A 17,029-nucleotide genomic window follows, 5' to 3' on the forward strand; every position below is an offset into this window, starting at 1 on the left:
TTTAAGAGCATTTTTAAAACCATGACCAAAATTTGAAGATTGAAATTTGACACAGAAATCAACTCTTGTATTTGAGAAAGATGCAAATTATTGTGAGAAGAGAACTTGAGGAAATAAGTTTAATTTTCAAAAAATAAAAATAAAAAAAATAATTATCAAACGAGGTCTAAAATATTTATTTTTGTTTTTGGAAATTGAAATTGATTACCACGTAACCACACAATTCCTTGTCCAATAGAAGTTGATAGATTTTCTTACCAATTCTTTTTAAAAAAGGGGGGAGGGAGAGGAGAAAGAAGTAGAAAGATTTCAGTACCTTCAATAAACAAATGAAGATTTAAAATTCATACCGCATGCTGCGACAATGAATGTGCAATTGTTCCAAAAAAATCTGATGTCCATTGAACATTCAATGAAGAACAGGGGTTTGCTTTCAGTTTCACTGGGTTATATACATAATAAATCATTTCATAAGTTCAAAACGGCTATCAATGTGAAAAGATAAAGAGATAGCTCTAAATCTCCTGTAAAATCCCTACTAATGAGCTCTTACATAATGGACGGCTCATACAATCACCACCTTCATGTACTTGGTACCATTGAGTTCCATGTTCCTCCAATCAACGTCCCAACTCTCTCACCCTTTATGGCTTTCGAGATGTTGTCTGGTTTTGTTAGATTGAAGACAACAACTGCAAGAAGAAGCAAAATAATCATTAGTTCAGTTTATTCTAAGCCCATGTCAATAACTTGTATGCTATTGCCTTCTGTTGTTTGTTCAGTTATTATTTTAAAGAACAGTGATCTAATATATACTATGAAGAAATATACAATACATACCGGGAATGTTGTTTTCCTGGCATAGAGTAATGGCTGTCATGTCCATCACCGAAAGGTCCTTCGAAGTCACCTCCTGGTACGTAAGAGTCTCAAGTAACCGTGCATTTGGGTTTTGCCTCGGATCATCATCATAAACTCCGTCAACGTTTGTCGCTTTCAACAGAACTTCAGCGTTAACTGGATATAGACAATTTGAAAGTCAGTGTTACAGAGATGATTCATTGCCAAACACTAAACACAGTTTCAGTAATTAGTTAAAGTAAGAAGTTTGTGTCAGTTTGGAATAACTTCATAGATGTTTAAAAATACTTTTTCTTAATCATTTATAAACACTTTTCTAAGCGCTTAGAAAGGCATTCCAATCAGACTCTTAATGTGATTTGACTCACTTTCTGCACAACGTAGGGCTGCTGCAGTATCTGTAGTGAAAAATGGATTGCCTGTACCAGCTGCAAAGATCACAACTCTTCCTTTTTCCAAGTGCCTCACAGCCCTACGTCGAATATATGGCTCTGCAACCTCAGACATGCGAAACGCAGTCTGTACTCGTGTAGGAATGCCTATACTCTCCATTGTGGCTTGAAGAAATATAGCATTCATGACTGTTGCCAACATCCTGAAATATAGAACTAAAGTTTCAAAAACCAGTAATGCACAATGTCCACCAGCATACTTGAAACAATCTTAGTACTAGAAATTACTAGTCAAATATCTAGTGGTGGTTGTTTCCAGGAATGTAGTCCGGTACCATAGAGAAGATGCGGAATTTGTAGGGAGGACAACATGAGTGGAATATGTTCTTGTTTTCATGTGAATAACAAGTATGATATCCTTTCATTTACTCAACATAATAGAGATATATTCCTATTCCATCTTCATTTTGTGTGAACTTCCACGTTGCTTGCATACAGGTATGTGCAATGGCAAAATGTGGTACCAAAAGACTCCAGAAATATATAGTACAAAGGAAATTACCCAATGTAATCAGCAGATGAACGGTCCAAACCACTAGATCCGGCCCACGAGGATCCACGGAAAATGTTACCCCCACCAACTACTATAGCAACCTGAAATAAAACACCATCCACAATGATTGCACATTCCAAACAAGGAAAAAGAATTAGCTTCAGAACTCCATTACTTAACATATTCAATCAATGGATTTGTATCTCTCCAAATAGTTACAGATTATTGCTGTTACAGCATTGAGATTCAATTGAACAGATGCACGGAATCATAGAGAAAAGGATCTTGTATGCATATAAAGGTCGAGCTACCTCAATGCCCAGACGGGTCACAGCTGCAACCTCCCTCGCAATTGCCATAGTAACCTGCAGTCAAGAAGTAGCTCAAAAGTAAAGCAAGGAATCAAAAATTATGAAAAGGACACAGCATACATGTAACACAAAATCATCCTTCAAACACCAACCTTTGGATCAATATTCTGCAACCGATCACCAGCAAGTGCTTCACCGCTTACTTTAAGCAATACTCTTCGCCATTTATACGATGGCATGGACATGGAAGCTTCACTTAGTGTCATCCCACTAGGAGAAATAGATGATATCTGATGCTTCATGCTAGAGAGAAAGAATATAATAAAATCAAGGAAAAACTTAAATAGAAACGTTATCTTTAAACAAGAGCATGCGAAGCATAGATCATTGGAAATAGAGAATCTATTTAGAGAAGGCCACAGCCAACAAAACAACGAGAAGTACTAGGTCATCACTAAGTATGAATAGCTTTACAATCTAAAAAACACTCTCGTTCCCAAGAAGAGCAAATGGAAAGCCTTCTCCAAAATCAATTAGGAGAACAATCCAACGTTAGCTTAAAAGTAATGAGTCAGCTTTCAATGCTAACTGACAAAACCAACTCAATGACAGGGCATACTCAATATGGTAAGGGAGACAAATTGAAACTTGTACTATCATTGACTTCTTAAAGCAAAACGGCATTTTGTTGTTTTTAAGCCATTGATGAGATCCTTATCATTTCGTTTACAACACAAAGTACAAACCACGTACATATGTTCATAGAGGAAAAAGAGTGAGTTTCTACTCCAGAAGCTTCACAGACATATTGTTGTGTTTAAAGTGTTGTTTACAATCTGAAGTCCAGAAGTTGAAAAATAAGATTCATGTACGGGTGCACAGCACTCCTGGTGGTGGGCAATCTCATTTAACACGGTATTATGTTTAATGTTATAAAGAAAGAAGACAAAAAATGCACGAATATCCATTCGAACCCGAAGAAGTTTGTTCGGTAGAGAAGAACAAAGATAACGTCATTCCTTCCTTGAAGTTATCGTCTCCTTACCATCATAGGAAACTCCAACAGTAACAGAAAAACAACAACAAAAGAGGAACTCAATCTCCAAAACAATGGGAAGCATCTTATCCTTCACTCATACAAACTCTTACAACAGGGGGGGAAATTAAAACTCTGCTAATCACTCTACTTTACGACAACAAAACTATCTATGCAGGTACACAACAATAAACCAACATTAGAGATTGAACAATTTCCCATATACAAATTATAATCACTAGCTCAGTATTTCATTCCATCTCTCCGGACTCGTAATTTCAAAGCAATTATCAACTAAAAATTGATTAACACACACACACACACAAACACACAAATACAGGGGCAGGGATGACGGGCATATCCACTATCCATACCTCCGGTTCAAAGGGTCAGAGTTGGAACCCATTTCGCGAGCGGAAGAGTTAACAACGAGAGACCCATTTGAGGTGGGGTTATCCATCTTTAAACCATGGCAATGGGGTTTGAAGGGATTAAGAAATTGCAAAGAAAACGAGGAGGAAGAATAAGAAGCAGAGCTGGAGATAGTATCAAAAGAGAAAGTGGGAACGAGGGAAGTGGGAATTGCCATTGAAGAAACGAAGAAGGAAGAAAGATTGTCTCCCCCACCCAAAAGGGCGCCTTTCCCGTCTGTCTCGGCTTCCAAATGCCGAAGTGAAAGTGGGTTTAGGGTTCTTTCTCACAGTCAGCTCCTTGTTGTTGGAATCAAGAGGGGGAATTGGAGCTTGTGTGTGAGTTTTGTTTGTAGTGAATCAGTGATTATCTCAGGGAAACAGATAACATCATTTTCTTGAAGGAAATATCTCGTGCTTTTGTATAGAGAGGTTGAAGATACTCCCGGATCGCTATGTGTCCACGTAAACCTTTATATTTATATATTTGAATCTTTCTTGCCGAGGATAAGTGGATGTTAATTGTTAATTACTTAATATCGTATTTATACCATTTATACTTCGATAATTTTCTAGGGCTACAGTACTACCATATGCTTTTTATTATATATTGGTCTATATAAATATGAGTACATCCCAAGGTAAATATATAGTGAAAGTGTTCAAAAGTATTTACATAAATATTAATGGAACTTGCATGATGTTTAAAAGTGTCACTTCTTAAAAGTTATTATACTAATCACATATACATTTGGTTTGTAATATAATTTCAACCAATTATCTTTTAGACAATTATCTTTTAAATGTATATTTAAAAGTAAATAATTTATCTAATTTTTTTAACATATATATTTTTACGTACGGCAAACATGATACCTTTTTTGTTTTTAATCAAGTAATATATATTCGGTAGAAGATGATTTGACCTATTAAATAAAGTATACTCAAACTAGTTGAATTATGTTTTGATTTATATAAGTGACCTATACTAATGAAATGTTTATTGTAAGTATTTTAAACGTTTGTGACTGTTTGAGTTAGGGTGCATATATCTAGATTAATCTTGGGTGAGAACTACATAATTTGACTTTATTATTTGAATGTGTCGCAAAAAGATTTCATTAGCTAATCAAATAATTCCAATTTTTTTTTTAAAAAAAAAAAGGTTCAACGTTTAGTTAAAAAGAAATTAATCATTAAGTTATCTATTAAAATGTTTCGTCATGGAAACAAAACATAGTAGATGCATCGCAAATTTTATAGAAGTTTGAAGTTGAATTTAAATAGAATTCAAATTAGACTCTCCCAGTTCTATGAATATATACATCAATAGAATCTTTATTTGGGGCCTTAGGGCACCCCCAAATTGAGCTTTCTTTTCAATTGTTGATTCATGATTTATTAGTATTTTTGTTTCTCAAACAAAATTTGAACAGAGAATATGCATTATCGAAATTATGTAAGTAAAAATTACACGGATTAAATTGGAAGTAAACTTATAGTTTTAAGAAAAAATGAAAATATTTCTAAATATATAATCTTATATCTATTTTAAAGCTACTTATTACGAACAAATGTACAAATTTTCTTCCAAAATTTAACACTTGACTATGAAGTGTAAGAAAAACATCCAAATGACAAAAAAATCTGCTAAGTGTAAATACATTGGCAGGTAATATTCACAAAAACAAAACAAGCAAAAATGGTGGCCTGCCTCTTTAGAGCTTTCAGACCTCTGAAACATACTTTTTTAGAATAAATAAACAAATAGAAAGGGATTTCCTCTATAGCTCTGGTTGGAAGATACAAACAGGATAAAGAATCAACCACATGAAATTTCATGTTTTCTCAGTTTCTGAAGCCTTTTCTGCTTTTGGAAGCTCAGATAAATTGAGCTATATCAAGCACAGCTTCAATTGAATTCCTAAAGCTTGATGGGCAATCCATAGTTGTGGAATGTCTTTATAGTTCCATCTAATCCAGCCACGACGATCACAAGTCCCCATGTGTCGAGTTGAGATGCGTGGCCATAGACATTGTTATGATGATTTAGTTTCTTTTGATGACAATCTTGGTATTGCAGGTTGCCATTTTCATCTTCTGCAATTGGTAAATCCCAGAGAGGTAGTCTCTCTTCTGGCCATGTTGCAGAACCTCGGCGTAGAACCTCGGCAGAGAACCAATTACCGAACGAAAAACGCTCGTCTCTTGTCCAAGAAGCAGCCCTTTGGTAATTCTTTCTCTGCGAAAACTGTGGTTTGTTGTTACTGAAGCACTTTGGTTCAGTTCCAATGCCAGGCCATGGGATAGCAACAGACACACCATCAGAAAAGAAATGCTCACAAGACTGCTGAGATTTTGTTTCTTTCATTGATGGAAGGCGAAGGCTATCGTAGTTCCACATATATACACGAGAGTCCTCTCCAACCGATACTATATGTTTCCCATTTTTCGTAAAGGAAGCAGACATCTGACTCCCCGACTTCGATAGACCTACATTTCGAAATCGAAAACCAGAAGGTAAGCATCTAGACCTTAAAGATTCAATGAACTATAAGTCACCTAAAATTTCTAGCCTTTATTCCAATGCTAGCAAGCAATATATGATGGCTAGCTCAAATTACAGCTATCAAAAGAGAAAAACACAACTTCCCATCAATAGATCTTTACAAGTCAAGTGCAGATTCAATGGACATCTCAATTTTCTAATTTAAATATGGGTTTCAATGCCATCCATCAACAACTATTTATGAATAATTCAAATGAATAAGCATAATGCAGCCCCCCTCCCCCTTCATGCTTTAACTAAGACAGCTTGCAGATTTGAATACTCGCATTTGGTAATTGAAGAGATATTTGAGCAATTAACCACTCATGGTTGCAATGTTAAACATCATTTTTTTCAAAATGGATTTTGGAACATAATTATGCTTCCTATCAGAAAATTTTACTCCTAGATGAAGGCCAGAGATTATTATGATAGATTATCCAGTAAAATGAATTCTGATGAGCCATACCTTTGTATTTGCTGACGATTTCAGTTCCTTCAAATATTCGTATTTTAGAGTCTTCCGAAGTTATCATCACTCTCTGAGAATTTTCCCGGCAAAACTGCAAAGAATGGCTTTTAAATTGAGGCAATGTTATTTAACATAATACTTTCTTAGTGGAACTATCAACGTTATGAGTAAAACCTGAATGCCAGTGATCCTTTTGCCCGAGGCTTTTTTTCTACCTTGAAGATTGATCTGTGCATCCAGATGAAGATAATCACCTACAAAACACCATAAAAATCTAAATCAGTAAAGGAGTTGAAGGGCAAATCCTGCATACACTTTAAAATATTATGAGGGATGCACCACGGTTTGTACCTGATGTTTTGTAGAAACGACAAGTGCCGGTAATTGAACCAACAGCAAACCCCTGCTCGCATATAAGAACAATGCATATCAGAGCACAGCATATGTCATATGTTACCAACCATAATAACGGTCCAGGCATATAATCCATTTTGTGAGAGCTCATGATTCGCACCTTCCCATTTGGTCGATAAGATATAGCGGTAATTAGATCTCGGATATCAACCCAATCAACAACACGCTGCTTCTTCACACCCCAAATCCGGATTTTGCCATCAATCGAGCCACTAGCGAAGTAGTTTTCATCCATTGGATTGAATTGGATACAAGTCACTGGTCCCAAAAGAGAAAGTAACAACAATTTAGAAAAGAGAATAGAGCCAGTAGAAGATTGAAGGGATGCAGAAATTAACAACTTACCATAGTTTTTATGGTGGAAAACGTTGAGACATTGGTCAGAGCCGATTTGCCACAAGCGGACGGTTTTATCCTTTGAGGACGACAGAAGACACTGCAGCAAGAGATTCTAGTTAGCTTTGTATCTTTTGACAGTTTTGAAAAAACAATCAGTTGTAATAGATAACTTACGTTGGAACTAGACCAAGCTATGTCCAAGACATCACTTGAATGTCCATGGAGTTCTTGTATTGGCGACTCATCAATCTGGAAAACCTTTTCAGGAATGACAACAGTAGCAAATCTTGACGATTTGCTGCTGAAACTAAACTTCCCTTCTCTTGGTTTGGTGTTATAATTTTCATCACTTGTTAAAAACTCACTGGAAGCATTTGTATACGTTACATGCCAAATGCGTACAATTCCATCTTCTCCTCCGCTCGCCAAATACTTACCATCTGGACTAAACTTCATTGTCCAAATCAATCCCTTATGTGCACAAATCTGCTGTTTCATATACAATGCACTAAATTCTGAACACCTCTTTTTGTGTTGATACACCTTCATTCTGCAACTTTTGGAATTAGCTGGATTCAATTTCGATTCCCCAGAAAACTCTGTACTCTTTCGTCTTCCTGCCTTGTTTTTAAATGATCTCCACCAAGTCAATATTTTCTTTTTACCCACATCAATATCCTGGCAAGCTTCATCATTAGCTTCACCGAGGCACCATCGAAAGCTGGAGTTGGAAACAGAAGACGGTTGACTGGTTGCCTCGTTGCTGAATTCAGCAGTTTGCATCTCATTGTGGCATACTACTAAATCATTATCCTCCACATTACAGCTAGGTGTATAGTCAGAGCTTGAAACAGCTCCACTAGACTCTGTAAGTCTCTCCAATTCCATCCTCTCTGACGAACTACTAGATTCAATCTCTGAATCCTGGGCACAAATACTAGAAGATGCAAATTCGACCAAACCAACTTCTTGAAGAAAACGGTCCCTTCTCTTCTTAATGCTCTGAGGCTCACTCATCCATATTTCATATCCCAACTTGCTGAAATCCGCTTCTTCAGCTACCAAGGACTCCTCTAATGGCAAGTGATCTTCTGAATCAAAGAAAACGTCTGCATCTCCATCAGAGCTCAGCATGTCTTGTTCGAGGAGCAGTATTCCACATCAAAGGCCAAACACTAAACAATTCTACAAGAGAGCAAAGGAGGAAACTCAGCAACTTCTTTAATATGCACGTAATCCAATTATCACGGGCCGAGTTTTACTCAGTAATAATATACTAAACACTGAACATGGTCTACAGGCAATGAGTCGGCAGAAATATAATATACAAATAATTCTAAGCGCAAAGGACCAACTCAACTATCAACCTCAGGAATGTACCAAAGACACTGGTTTTTGCATGTTCTAAAATTTTTATATGCAATTACTTCACACGACTTTGGATTAAAGAAAGCAAAATGGACCCAAAAGAAAAGGAAATGATGGGAATAATCAAATACAAGAAACACAGCCCAAGAAAGCGAGGTTCGAAGGCTATACCTCGAGATCACCACAAAGCAACAGCAAAATTCGACAGTGTCACCGACCCGGCTAAGATTATGGCTAATGAAACTTCTCACGAGTCAATCCCCACGTCTTTGAACAAAGTATAAAACAAACCCAAAAAAAACTAATCTAAGTTCTTTGTATCGAGCTCAAACCCAATGGAGGGAGGAAGATCAATCTCTACATAAATAAAGAGAAAATGGCGGGGGAAGGGAAAAAAAGAAGAATTGGGCTAAAAGCAAAACAGATGTCAGTTATTGTAGCGAAGAGGAAAGGGGTCTCGAGATCTGTGTTTGAAATTGTAAACGCACGAGCGACAAACAAGAGCGGCGCGGTCCGATAAACAGAAGCCTGTGGCTGTTGTTTTGCTTCTGCAGCCACTCTGTGCTCGCCTACTTATCTGCAAAGCACAACAATCTATGTAAGCGCAACCAATAAAATGGGTATTGGATACATATATAGATATTCATGATAATGAAAGAAGTTAAATTACATCAAGTCAGAGAAACCCATTTGAACTTTTGAGTACAGGAAGATATGGATCGTGAGGTTTCTCAGAAATGATGCTGATTTAGTGGAGGTAATTCAATGGAAAACCTAACTCAGGGAGAAGTTTTTAAGCCACTTTCCACAATTCAGCCGAATCCAGATGGGAAAATTACAAGAAATGTTCAAATAAAGCCAAATTCCAAAGACCCAGTAGAGAATAAAGAGAGATTTAAGCAATTAAATTATCAAAAGTAAAAAAAAAAAAAAAAAAAAAACAGTTGGGTTCAGCTCAGCATCATTATAAATATAATAGCCTTTTTTGAGTGCTTCGAAAAGAAGCATTTAATGGCACAAATTACAGCAATATAAAGAGGAAATTGTGAAAAGAGAAGCAGACATAGAGAGTCTGAGAAAGCTTCTTCTGCTACAGCCACAAACCATATCTAGTAATCCCCTAAACCATTTAGCCATAGCGAGAAAACAAACACAAAACACACACGTTAATAACTAATAATCATCCTCCTAAAGAATAAAAACCCAACCTAATTTACCTAAAACCAAACACTCGGGACTTGGCCTTTCCCTTTTAACTCCACAACTGCCCCTCAATCAATTCCCCTTTCTATATGTCTCTCTCAGCTGCCATTCTTTTATCAACTCTGATATAAATTCATTGGGGCTCGTGTAGCAGAAAATGTTTTTGTTCATAATTTAAGATGCAATGGGCTAGGCAAGCTACAGACTCATTTTTTCTTGTTTCTGGTTTCTGGGTATGTTTTTGTTGGGAGTTTTGTTAATGTTGACAGAAATAATAAGAATATTGGATTCTGGGTTTTCTCTTATTGATTCATATATTTACTTGCATCATTATAGTATATAAAGCTTAATCGAAAAAGGGTTTCTCCCTTTTACCATTTCCATGATACAAAGCTTGAAGTTGCCCCAGATTCTCTCAAAACCGATCCATTTTTCTTTCTTTCTTCTACCAAACAGAGAAATCTCACAGACAATGATAAGAAAAACTAGCTATTCCTTTCTAAAAATGTCGCAAGTTCAAAAGGGTCGGATCAGATTCATAAGAAGAAACTCACGGGACAACAGATCCAAACCAAAACACAGATCAACAAAGAGAGTAAACAAGGAAAAAAAACAAAAAACAAAAAACAAAAGAATCACCATATTTTCAGCCCTCTCTCATCTTTGTCTATGAACTTGACACGGTTCTGGATTCATACAAACAAGATATGGAAGAATCCAAGTTGAGTGTACCGCGTCCATTTCTATAAAGAAAGAGCACCAGAAATAGGGAACGAACAACAACAAAAAAAAAAAAAGAAAGAAAAGAAAAGAAAAAAACGAATACGAGAGAGATTAAAATATTCACTATGGAGCAGTAAGATAAGATTGAAATTTTGGGGGTTCCTTTCTTTTTCTATCCCCTCTCTGTTTTTGACACTCGACCTTTTTTCCGAAGCTTCCAAATTCACGATGATCCGTACCCACCGCTCATCTTGGCCTCACAAACCAGGAAGAAAACACAAAACAGAAATCCCCAAATCCCTAAATCCTCGATTTCCCATTACATTTTCGTTTATTATTTACCATAATCCCATATTAATTAACCCCCATTATCGATAACAAGCAAAATTTTGCCTCAAAGAACACAGACAAGACAACCATCAAGTGTTAGAATTAATTCTCTAATCTTTATTAAAACAAGAATAATTAAGAAAGATAAAGAATCGATTTTTATGTAAATGTAACAACTATATGACAATATTTCATTCAACCCATTATTCTATTTCTAGTCCTTGTGTAACTTTTTGTAAGGCAATGACCCAATTCCCAATAGGGCCTCATAATTGAACTATATACTAAAAATATTAATTAATTAAATGAAACTTAGCATAAATTAATATTTGTGGTGGCTATTATGAAAGAGAGTGAAAATTGTCAAATTAGAAATTTCAAGATCCTAATAATTTAATAAGTGAATGGTCTATATAGAGATAAAGATAAGGGGAAAAGGGCTAAAAGTATTATTCTCCATAGAAAGTTAGCAAAACACAAAACCCCATATTTTAATAGGAATAAATAGAAGGATAAAAAAAGTTGTTTTCTTTTTCTTGGTTATTTATTTTTATTATTATTTGGTTCTCATCCCTAAGAGGATCCCATAATTGTGCAATTTGATTGGTTGGTTGGAGATTATTTTATGAATTTTTAAGAACAAAGTTTATGGGAAAATGTTGCTTTAAAATTATGCAGCATCATTCTGTCTCAATTATTAGAATCATATGTTTAGCAACAGCATCCCCAATCACAAGTTCTGATTTTCCCCACTTTTATTTTTTTTATTTTATTTTCCTCTCTCTCTCTCATTTTCCATTTCACTGTTCATCTCAATAATTTATTTTCTTTCTGACCCCTTAAAAAAAGCTTTGTAAATTTAGTGGGAGAAATAAAAGTTTGGTATGTTTTGGACATTATTACTTAATACTGAACTATACTATTTTTTGCCATTACAAAACAACATTACATTAAAAAAAACAGAGTAATTAAGCAAAAAACATAAATGTAACACATAAATATGGAAAAAAATTGAAACTTTATAAGATGAACTATGAATTAACTTCATAATTGAACAAACCCATATGAGATTTTAGAGAGAGAAAATAAAAAAAAATATTACATAGGGGAGAGAGAGAGAGAGACTAACTGGTTGTGAAGATATATAGCAATGGCAGAATTGGCTTCTCAAAGGGGAAAATTAAACTGAAAATTCCCAAAAAGGGTATTCTTTGTGGAAGGATTTAGAGAGAGAAAGAAAGAGGGAGAGAGAGAGAGAGAGAGGAATCTAATTTGGGATGAGTTTAGGGAGGAAGGTGGAATATTTATATGTTGAATGATTTGGAAAATAAAAAATAAAGAGGAAAAAAGAAAAAGGGAGAGAGAAAAAGAGTATTAGAGAAATGGATGATGGAACCTTTTTTGTTGCATATCTTCTCTCAATCTTCCCTCGATTTCCTCTCTCATTCCAAGCCAAAAACTCCCACGCTCATTATTGTTGTTAGTTTTTTTCTTTTTAATTTGGTCAATAATTATAATTACTTTGTTTCATTTTTTACCTTCTCATAATACTAGTGAGCCACAATAATGTCCTTTTCTTTATAGGCCTTGTCCAACTTTGATCCTTAGTACATGTATGGTTCATGTCAAAATCCGATCATAAAAACAAACTTGACTCTTTTACTCGATAATTTATTAGGTTCGACCCTAAATCTTGGTCAAAGACGAGTACCCTAGCTTGGGCAAGGATCCAAGTCGATCCCTTTCTCTAGAAAGATATTATTTTTTTGTTGGACAAAGCGTGTTTGATTAGACAATTTGTTCAAGCTCTTTTCTAGGCGTTATTTTTTGCCCATATCTTGTTATTTTCTTGGACTTGTTGTTTCTATTTTTGTTTGATGTCAATTACATTCTTCGGTCTAAAATCATTTATAACATGTAGATTGATGACATTTAAAAATCATCGATATGTAGCTTAGAGCAAAATAATCGTTACAATATGGTTTTATAAATAATTAAAAAAAAAAAAATTCTAGTTTCAGTGTAAAACATTGTAAAATGTAATAATAAAACATATCATGTTGGTGCAAAAGCAATATATATAAAAAAGGCATGGCTAAATAAAATCATCTATTTGATTAGCCTAAATACATATGAGGCCTAAAACTTGTTAAATTAAGTTATAAGTTTAAATAATATGAATAAGATTTAACATTATTTATATCTAAACTAATAAAATTTAATTTATAGGTATAACATAAATAACTAATAATAATACTTCTGAGAAAAACTAATAATAAAAAAAATCAAAAATAATAATAAAAAAAAAAAGTCAAATTATTTACAGGCATAGTAAAAAAAAAAAAAAAAAACACCGATAGATACTGATAAAATTCTATAAGCGTCTATTAATTATAGACTTCTATCCGTTTTTATTACTGATACACTAATAGATTTCTATCAACCTTTATAAGAAAAATATAAATTTTATTATTTGTGTATATAATTTTTCTTATTTTTTATTTTTAAAAATCTCCATAATAATAACAATAAGATGAAGTATGAGGTTGGGAAATTTTCTCTCAAATTTTTTAAAAAGTAAATGGAAATATTTTTCCTTTTCCCTATCGAACATTTTTTTTTTTTTTTGTTACCCTCGAGTGGGTCTCACCAAACATTTTGTGATCATATCCCTATCATCGTGTAGGATGATTTAAAGTTTTGCTTGTCGACTATTTAAAAACATAAAACTAAAAATAAGAGATAGTCGGGTTTGGAATTGTCGTAGCTTTCAAAATAATTTATAGTAATAATGTTTCAAGAATATTATTAATCACATGAAGTAAAATTGTATTTGATAAATTTCAATTTTAAACATTAAAAAATATATAATGGTGATCGATAACTTAATATTTGAATTGCTATGATTTAGCTATAATCACTAAAGTAGAAATATTATTGTATATTGATATTCTGTATCAATTTTACTATAAGATAATTATTTAAAAATTTATATGCTTTAAATTGAAAATAACTTTATTCTCATCTAAATTATTAACAGTTGTTAAAATAAATGGAATCGATTTAACTGTAGTTGATATTAAATAGAGAGGAAAATAATAATAATAATAATAATAATAAAGACATGGATGGATAAATCTGTAATTTTAAAGACATCAGTTCCTCGAGATGAGTATGAGCATGAGTTTGAATGTAAGAGCAATTTGAGATGTGATTTTTGATAAATTAATAAATAATCAAAATTTTCAAACGTCTTGGATGGTTTAAGATTCTCCCACAATTACTTTTTACTCCTAGAAACACAATCCCAAATATATCCTTAATAAATACAAAGTTGCATATTTAAAGATATATATTTAGTAGAAGATTTTAAAAAATAGATTCCACGTTAAACTTTTTTTATTTTGTGATATAATGAATTAAGTTTATGACATAAAATACTATCATTTTAATTTATTTTTTTTTAACATAATCCTACCACTTATAATTTTAAGTTGAAAACTTAGGATATAGTAGTAACATTAAAATGTTGTTTTTATAAACTACAAAATTTCAAACAACGAATCTAAAAAAACATAAAACAAAATTAAGATAATTTATTCTTAGCATTTTTTTCAACAATAGTATAACTATATAAGAATTAAAATAAAAAAATATATAAAAATTTTAATAACTAGAGTATAATTTAAATCTCAAATTCAATTGATTTTCTTTATGGTTAAAGAAAAAAAAAGTCGATATCATTTTATTTCCATCAACTTTATTGGTTGTATCAACTTAACTCTAAATTATAAATTATATCAATTTAAACTTCAAACCATTAATATATCAATTTAAATATTCTATTATGTATTATTTGAATACACTTAAGACAAATTAAAATTAAAATTGATATGTTTATAAAAATTTAAAATTTAAATTAACATAATTATTAATTTAATATTTAAATTAACACAACTAAACTTGGAGATAAAAATTAAAATATTTCCATCGACTCACTGTTATTATCGTGACATTTTATGGGACCTGACTTATTTCTCCCACTTTTCATTTCCACCAATAAATAAAAAGACATGAAGATTTGGACAGCCACCTTGATGTTCAAGTTTTTATTTTTTATTTTCTCTTTTCTCTTTTCCATTTTTTTTTTTTACTCCAATCTGTTCAAAGATATAAAAATAAAATAATAGCATTGGAAATTGCCAAAACAACTTTTCTAATGAAAAAAAAAATATTATTTTGTTTTTTATATCAAAAAAAAAAATGTCCATACATATCTAAACCATATGCTCAAACATAATATATGCAAGCCTTTTAACCCTAGACTAAAAAAATCTCAACTTTTCATCGTTTGACAGTAATAAAATTCTATATAGTAATTGTCAACTTGAATGATATTCAATCGGTCACATGTATATTATCAACTAAAATAATTAGAAGTTCAAATTCCTTCAACTTCAATTTCCATATATTGTTAAACTATAAAGGTTGTAGTTTTTTTAGTACAACAAATATGAAGTATGGAAATTTGAACTTCCGATCTCAAGTGAAAATGATACATGTCAACTAATTACTAATTACTGTACGGAATTATACTCTTGTTGTTTTATAAGGTAATAGATTTTAAATATACATATCGTATCAATAATTATTTTGAACCATATAAAATGAAAGAGAAAAAGAATGTGACAACAAAATAACAACACCTAATCGATAACGAAATTAAGATAAAGTTGGATAAAATAACTACATGTTTAGCACAATATTGATTATGAATAATATTAATGAATGGAAACACTTGGGCATGACCTTCTTTCTTAATTATAATGACATGTTTGGTTGTTAATAATTAATGTTAAAAAAAACCAAAGTTCCCCACTTTCACATGCCTTACTGTTTGTATCTTTTCGACTTCTACTTGGACTTTGCTCTCAACCCTTTGACTTGGGGATTTTGCACTTTCTCCCAAATCCCACACAAATCCCAACATTCAATTTTACATTTTTTTTATTTTCCTTATTAAACCATATTGAAAAAGTCTTTGGTGTCCATTTTTCAACCAATGATTTTTAAAATTTTATATTTGGTTGCCTTTTAGATGCTTCACTGGCAATTTTTGTTGTTGGATATCACTCATCCATAAGTTTGATATTGTCCTTTTTTTTTTTTTTTCCTTTTTCTTGGTTTTAATTAATTAATATTTTGAAGATTACAAAGATTTGTATGGTTCATTAATCAACATTTTTGAGAGATTAACAGCTAAAACATTATACCAAAATGAGAGAGAACATGTGATCATATATATTTAGTCTACCTAATTGATGATATTCTCTTAAAAAAAAACATCTGACAATATCATACCCACCTGAAAATTTTCAATAATTTAGGTTTTTTTTTTTTTTTTTTTTTTGAAGAGCAATGATCTTGGAGAATCATTGATATTATTAATTAAATACCCAATTTCATAACTTTCTTTATTTTCCCTTTTTTCAGCTTCCCATCTGTTTATGTTTTTTTTTTTTTTTTTTTGAGATGAAAAAGAAAATCAAATAGATACACTTGAAATGATCACTTATTTAAAATTTTATGTCAAGATAATAATGCAAGCAAACTCTAGATATAACTTAGAAGGGAAAAAAAAAAAAGAAAAGATAATCACAGAAACAAAAAGGTTTTGTTTGGAAATGATTTTTAAAAAAATATTAAGAAAATTCTAGCAAGCATCACTACAAATCTAGTAACATTTATGTTCCAAAATTAAAATAAATTACATAAACTGAGAAACAAAGAATGTTATTTTATTTTATTGAGTTCAAAATGTTATTTTATCTATTTATTTACTTTTTGGGAGGAAAACAATAATATTATTTAACGAGTCAAAAGTGAGTTCAACTAAATAATAATTAATATGATCATTCTCCTTAAAGGTCGAAGATTCGATCTTCCACCTCGATCCCATTGAAAAAATAATGATATTTAATAGACTATATAGTTTCGAATGTTATTTTGTATTGAAATTAATTTCCATTATAATATATTTAGAAAATTTGACATTTTCTTCAGAATTTC

General features: G+C 32.3%; 2 protein-coding genes across 5 annotated transcripts; both read right to left on the reverse strand.

The window, feature by feature from the left end:
• Positions 1–357: 357 nt before the first annotated feature.
• LOC120072549 (uridylate kinase) lies at positions 358–4,012 on the reverse strand. Its single transcript, XM_039024938.1, has 7 exons — positions 3,528–4,012; positions 2,270–2,420; positions 2,118–2,171; positions 1,816–1,907; positions 1,230–1,456; positions 841–1,017; positions 358–692 (listed from the first exon to the last, which is right to left on the reverse strand). The coding sequence occupies exons 1-7, from the start codon at positions 3,740–3,742 to the stop codon at positions 583–585; spliced, it is 1,026 nt and encodes a 341-aa protein (XP_038880866.1). The 5' UTR covers positions 3,743–4,012; the 3' UTR covers positions 358–582.
• A 1,134-nt stretch (positions 4,013–5,146) lies between these two features.
• On the reverse strand, positions 5,147–12,233 carry LOC120073335. 4 transcript variants are annotated; one of them, XM_039026117.1, is made up of 9 exons: positions 12,090–12,233; positions 8,876–9,281; positions 7,511–8,521; positions 7,343–7,433; positions 7,098–7,255; positions 6,935–6,986; positions 6,758–6,837; positions 6,581–6,674; positions 5,147–6,056 (listed from the first exon to the last, which is right to left on the reverse strand). In XM_039026117.1, the coding sequence occupies exons 3-9, from the start codon at positions 8,468–8,470 to the stop codon at positions 5,488–5,490; spliced, it is 2,004 nt and encodes a 667-aa protein (XP_038882045.1). In that variant the 5' UTR covers positions 8,471–8,521; positions 8,876–9,281; positions 12,090–12,233; the 3' UTR covers positions 5,147–5,487. The 4 variants fall into 4 exon arrangements, with proteins under 4 accessions (XP_038882045.1, XP_038882046.1, XP_038882043.1 ...); XM_039026118.1 differs by lacking the exon at positions 12,090–12,233 and adding an exon at positions 10,832–11,181; XM_039026115.1 differs by lacking the exon at positions 12,090–12,233 and adding an exon at positions 10,547–10,825.
• Between the last annotated feature and the right edge of the window lie 4,796 nt (positions 12,234–17,029).

Source organism: Benincasa hispida, chromosome 3, assembly GCF_009727055.1.
Source record: "Benincasa hispida cultivar B227 chromosome 3, ASM972705v1, whole genome shotgun sequence".
NCBI lineage: Eukaryota > Viridiplantae > Streptophyta > Magnoliopsida > Cucurbitales > Cucurbitaceae > Benincasa > Benincasa hispida.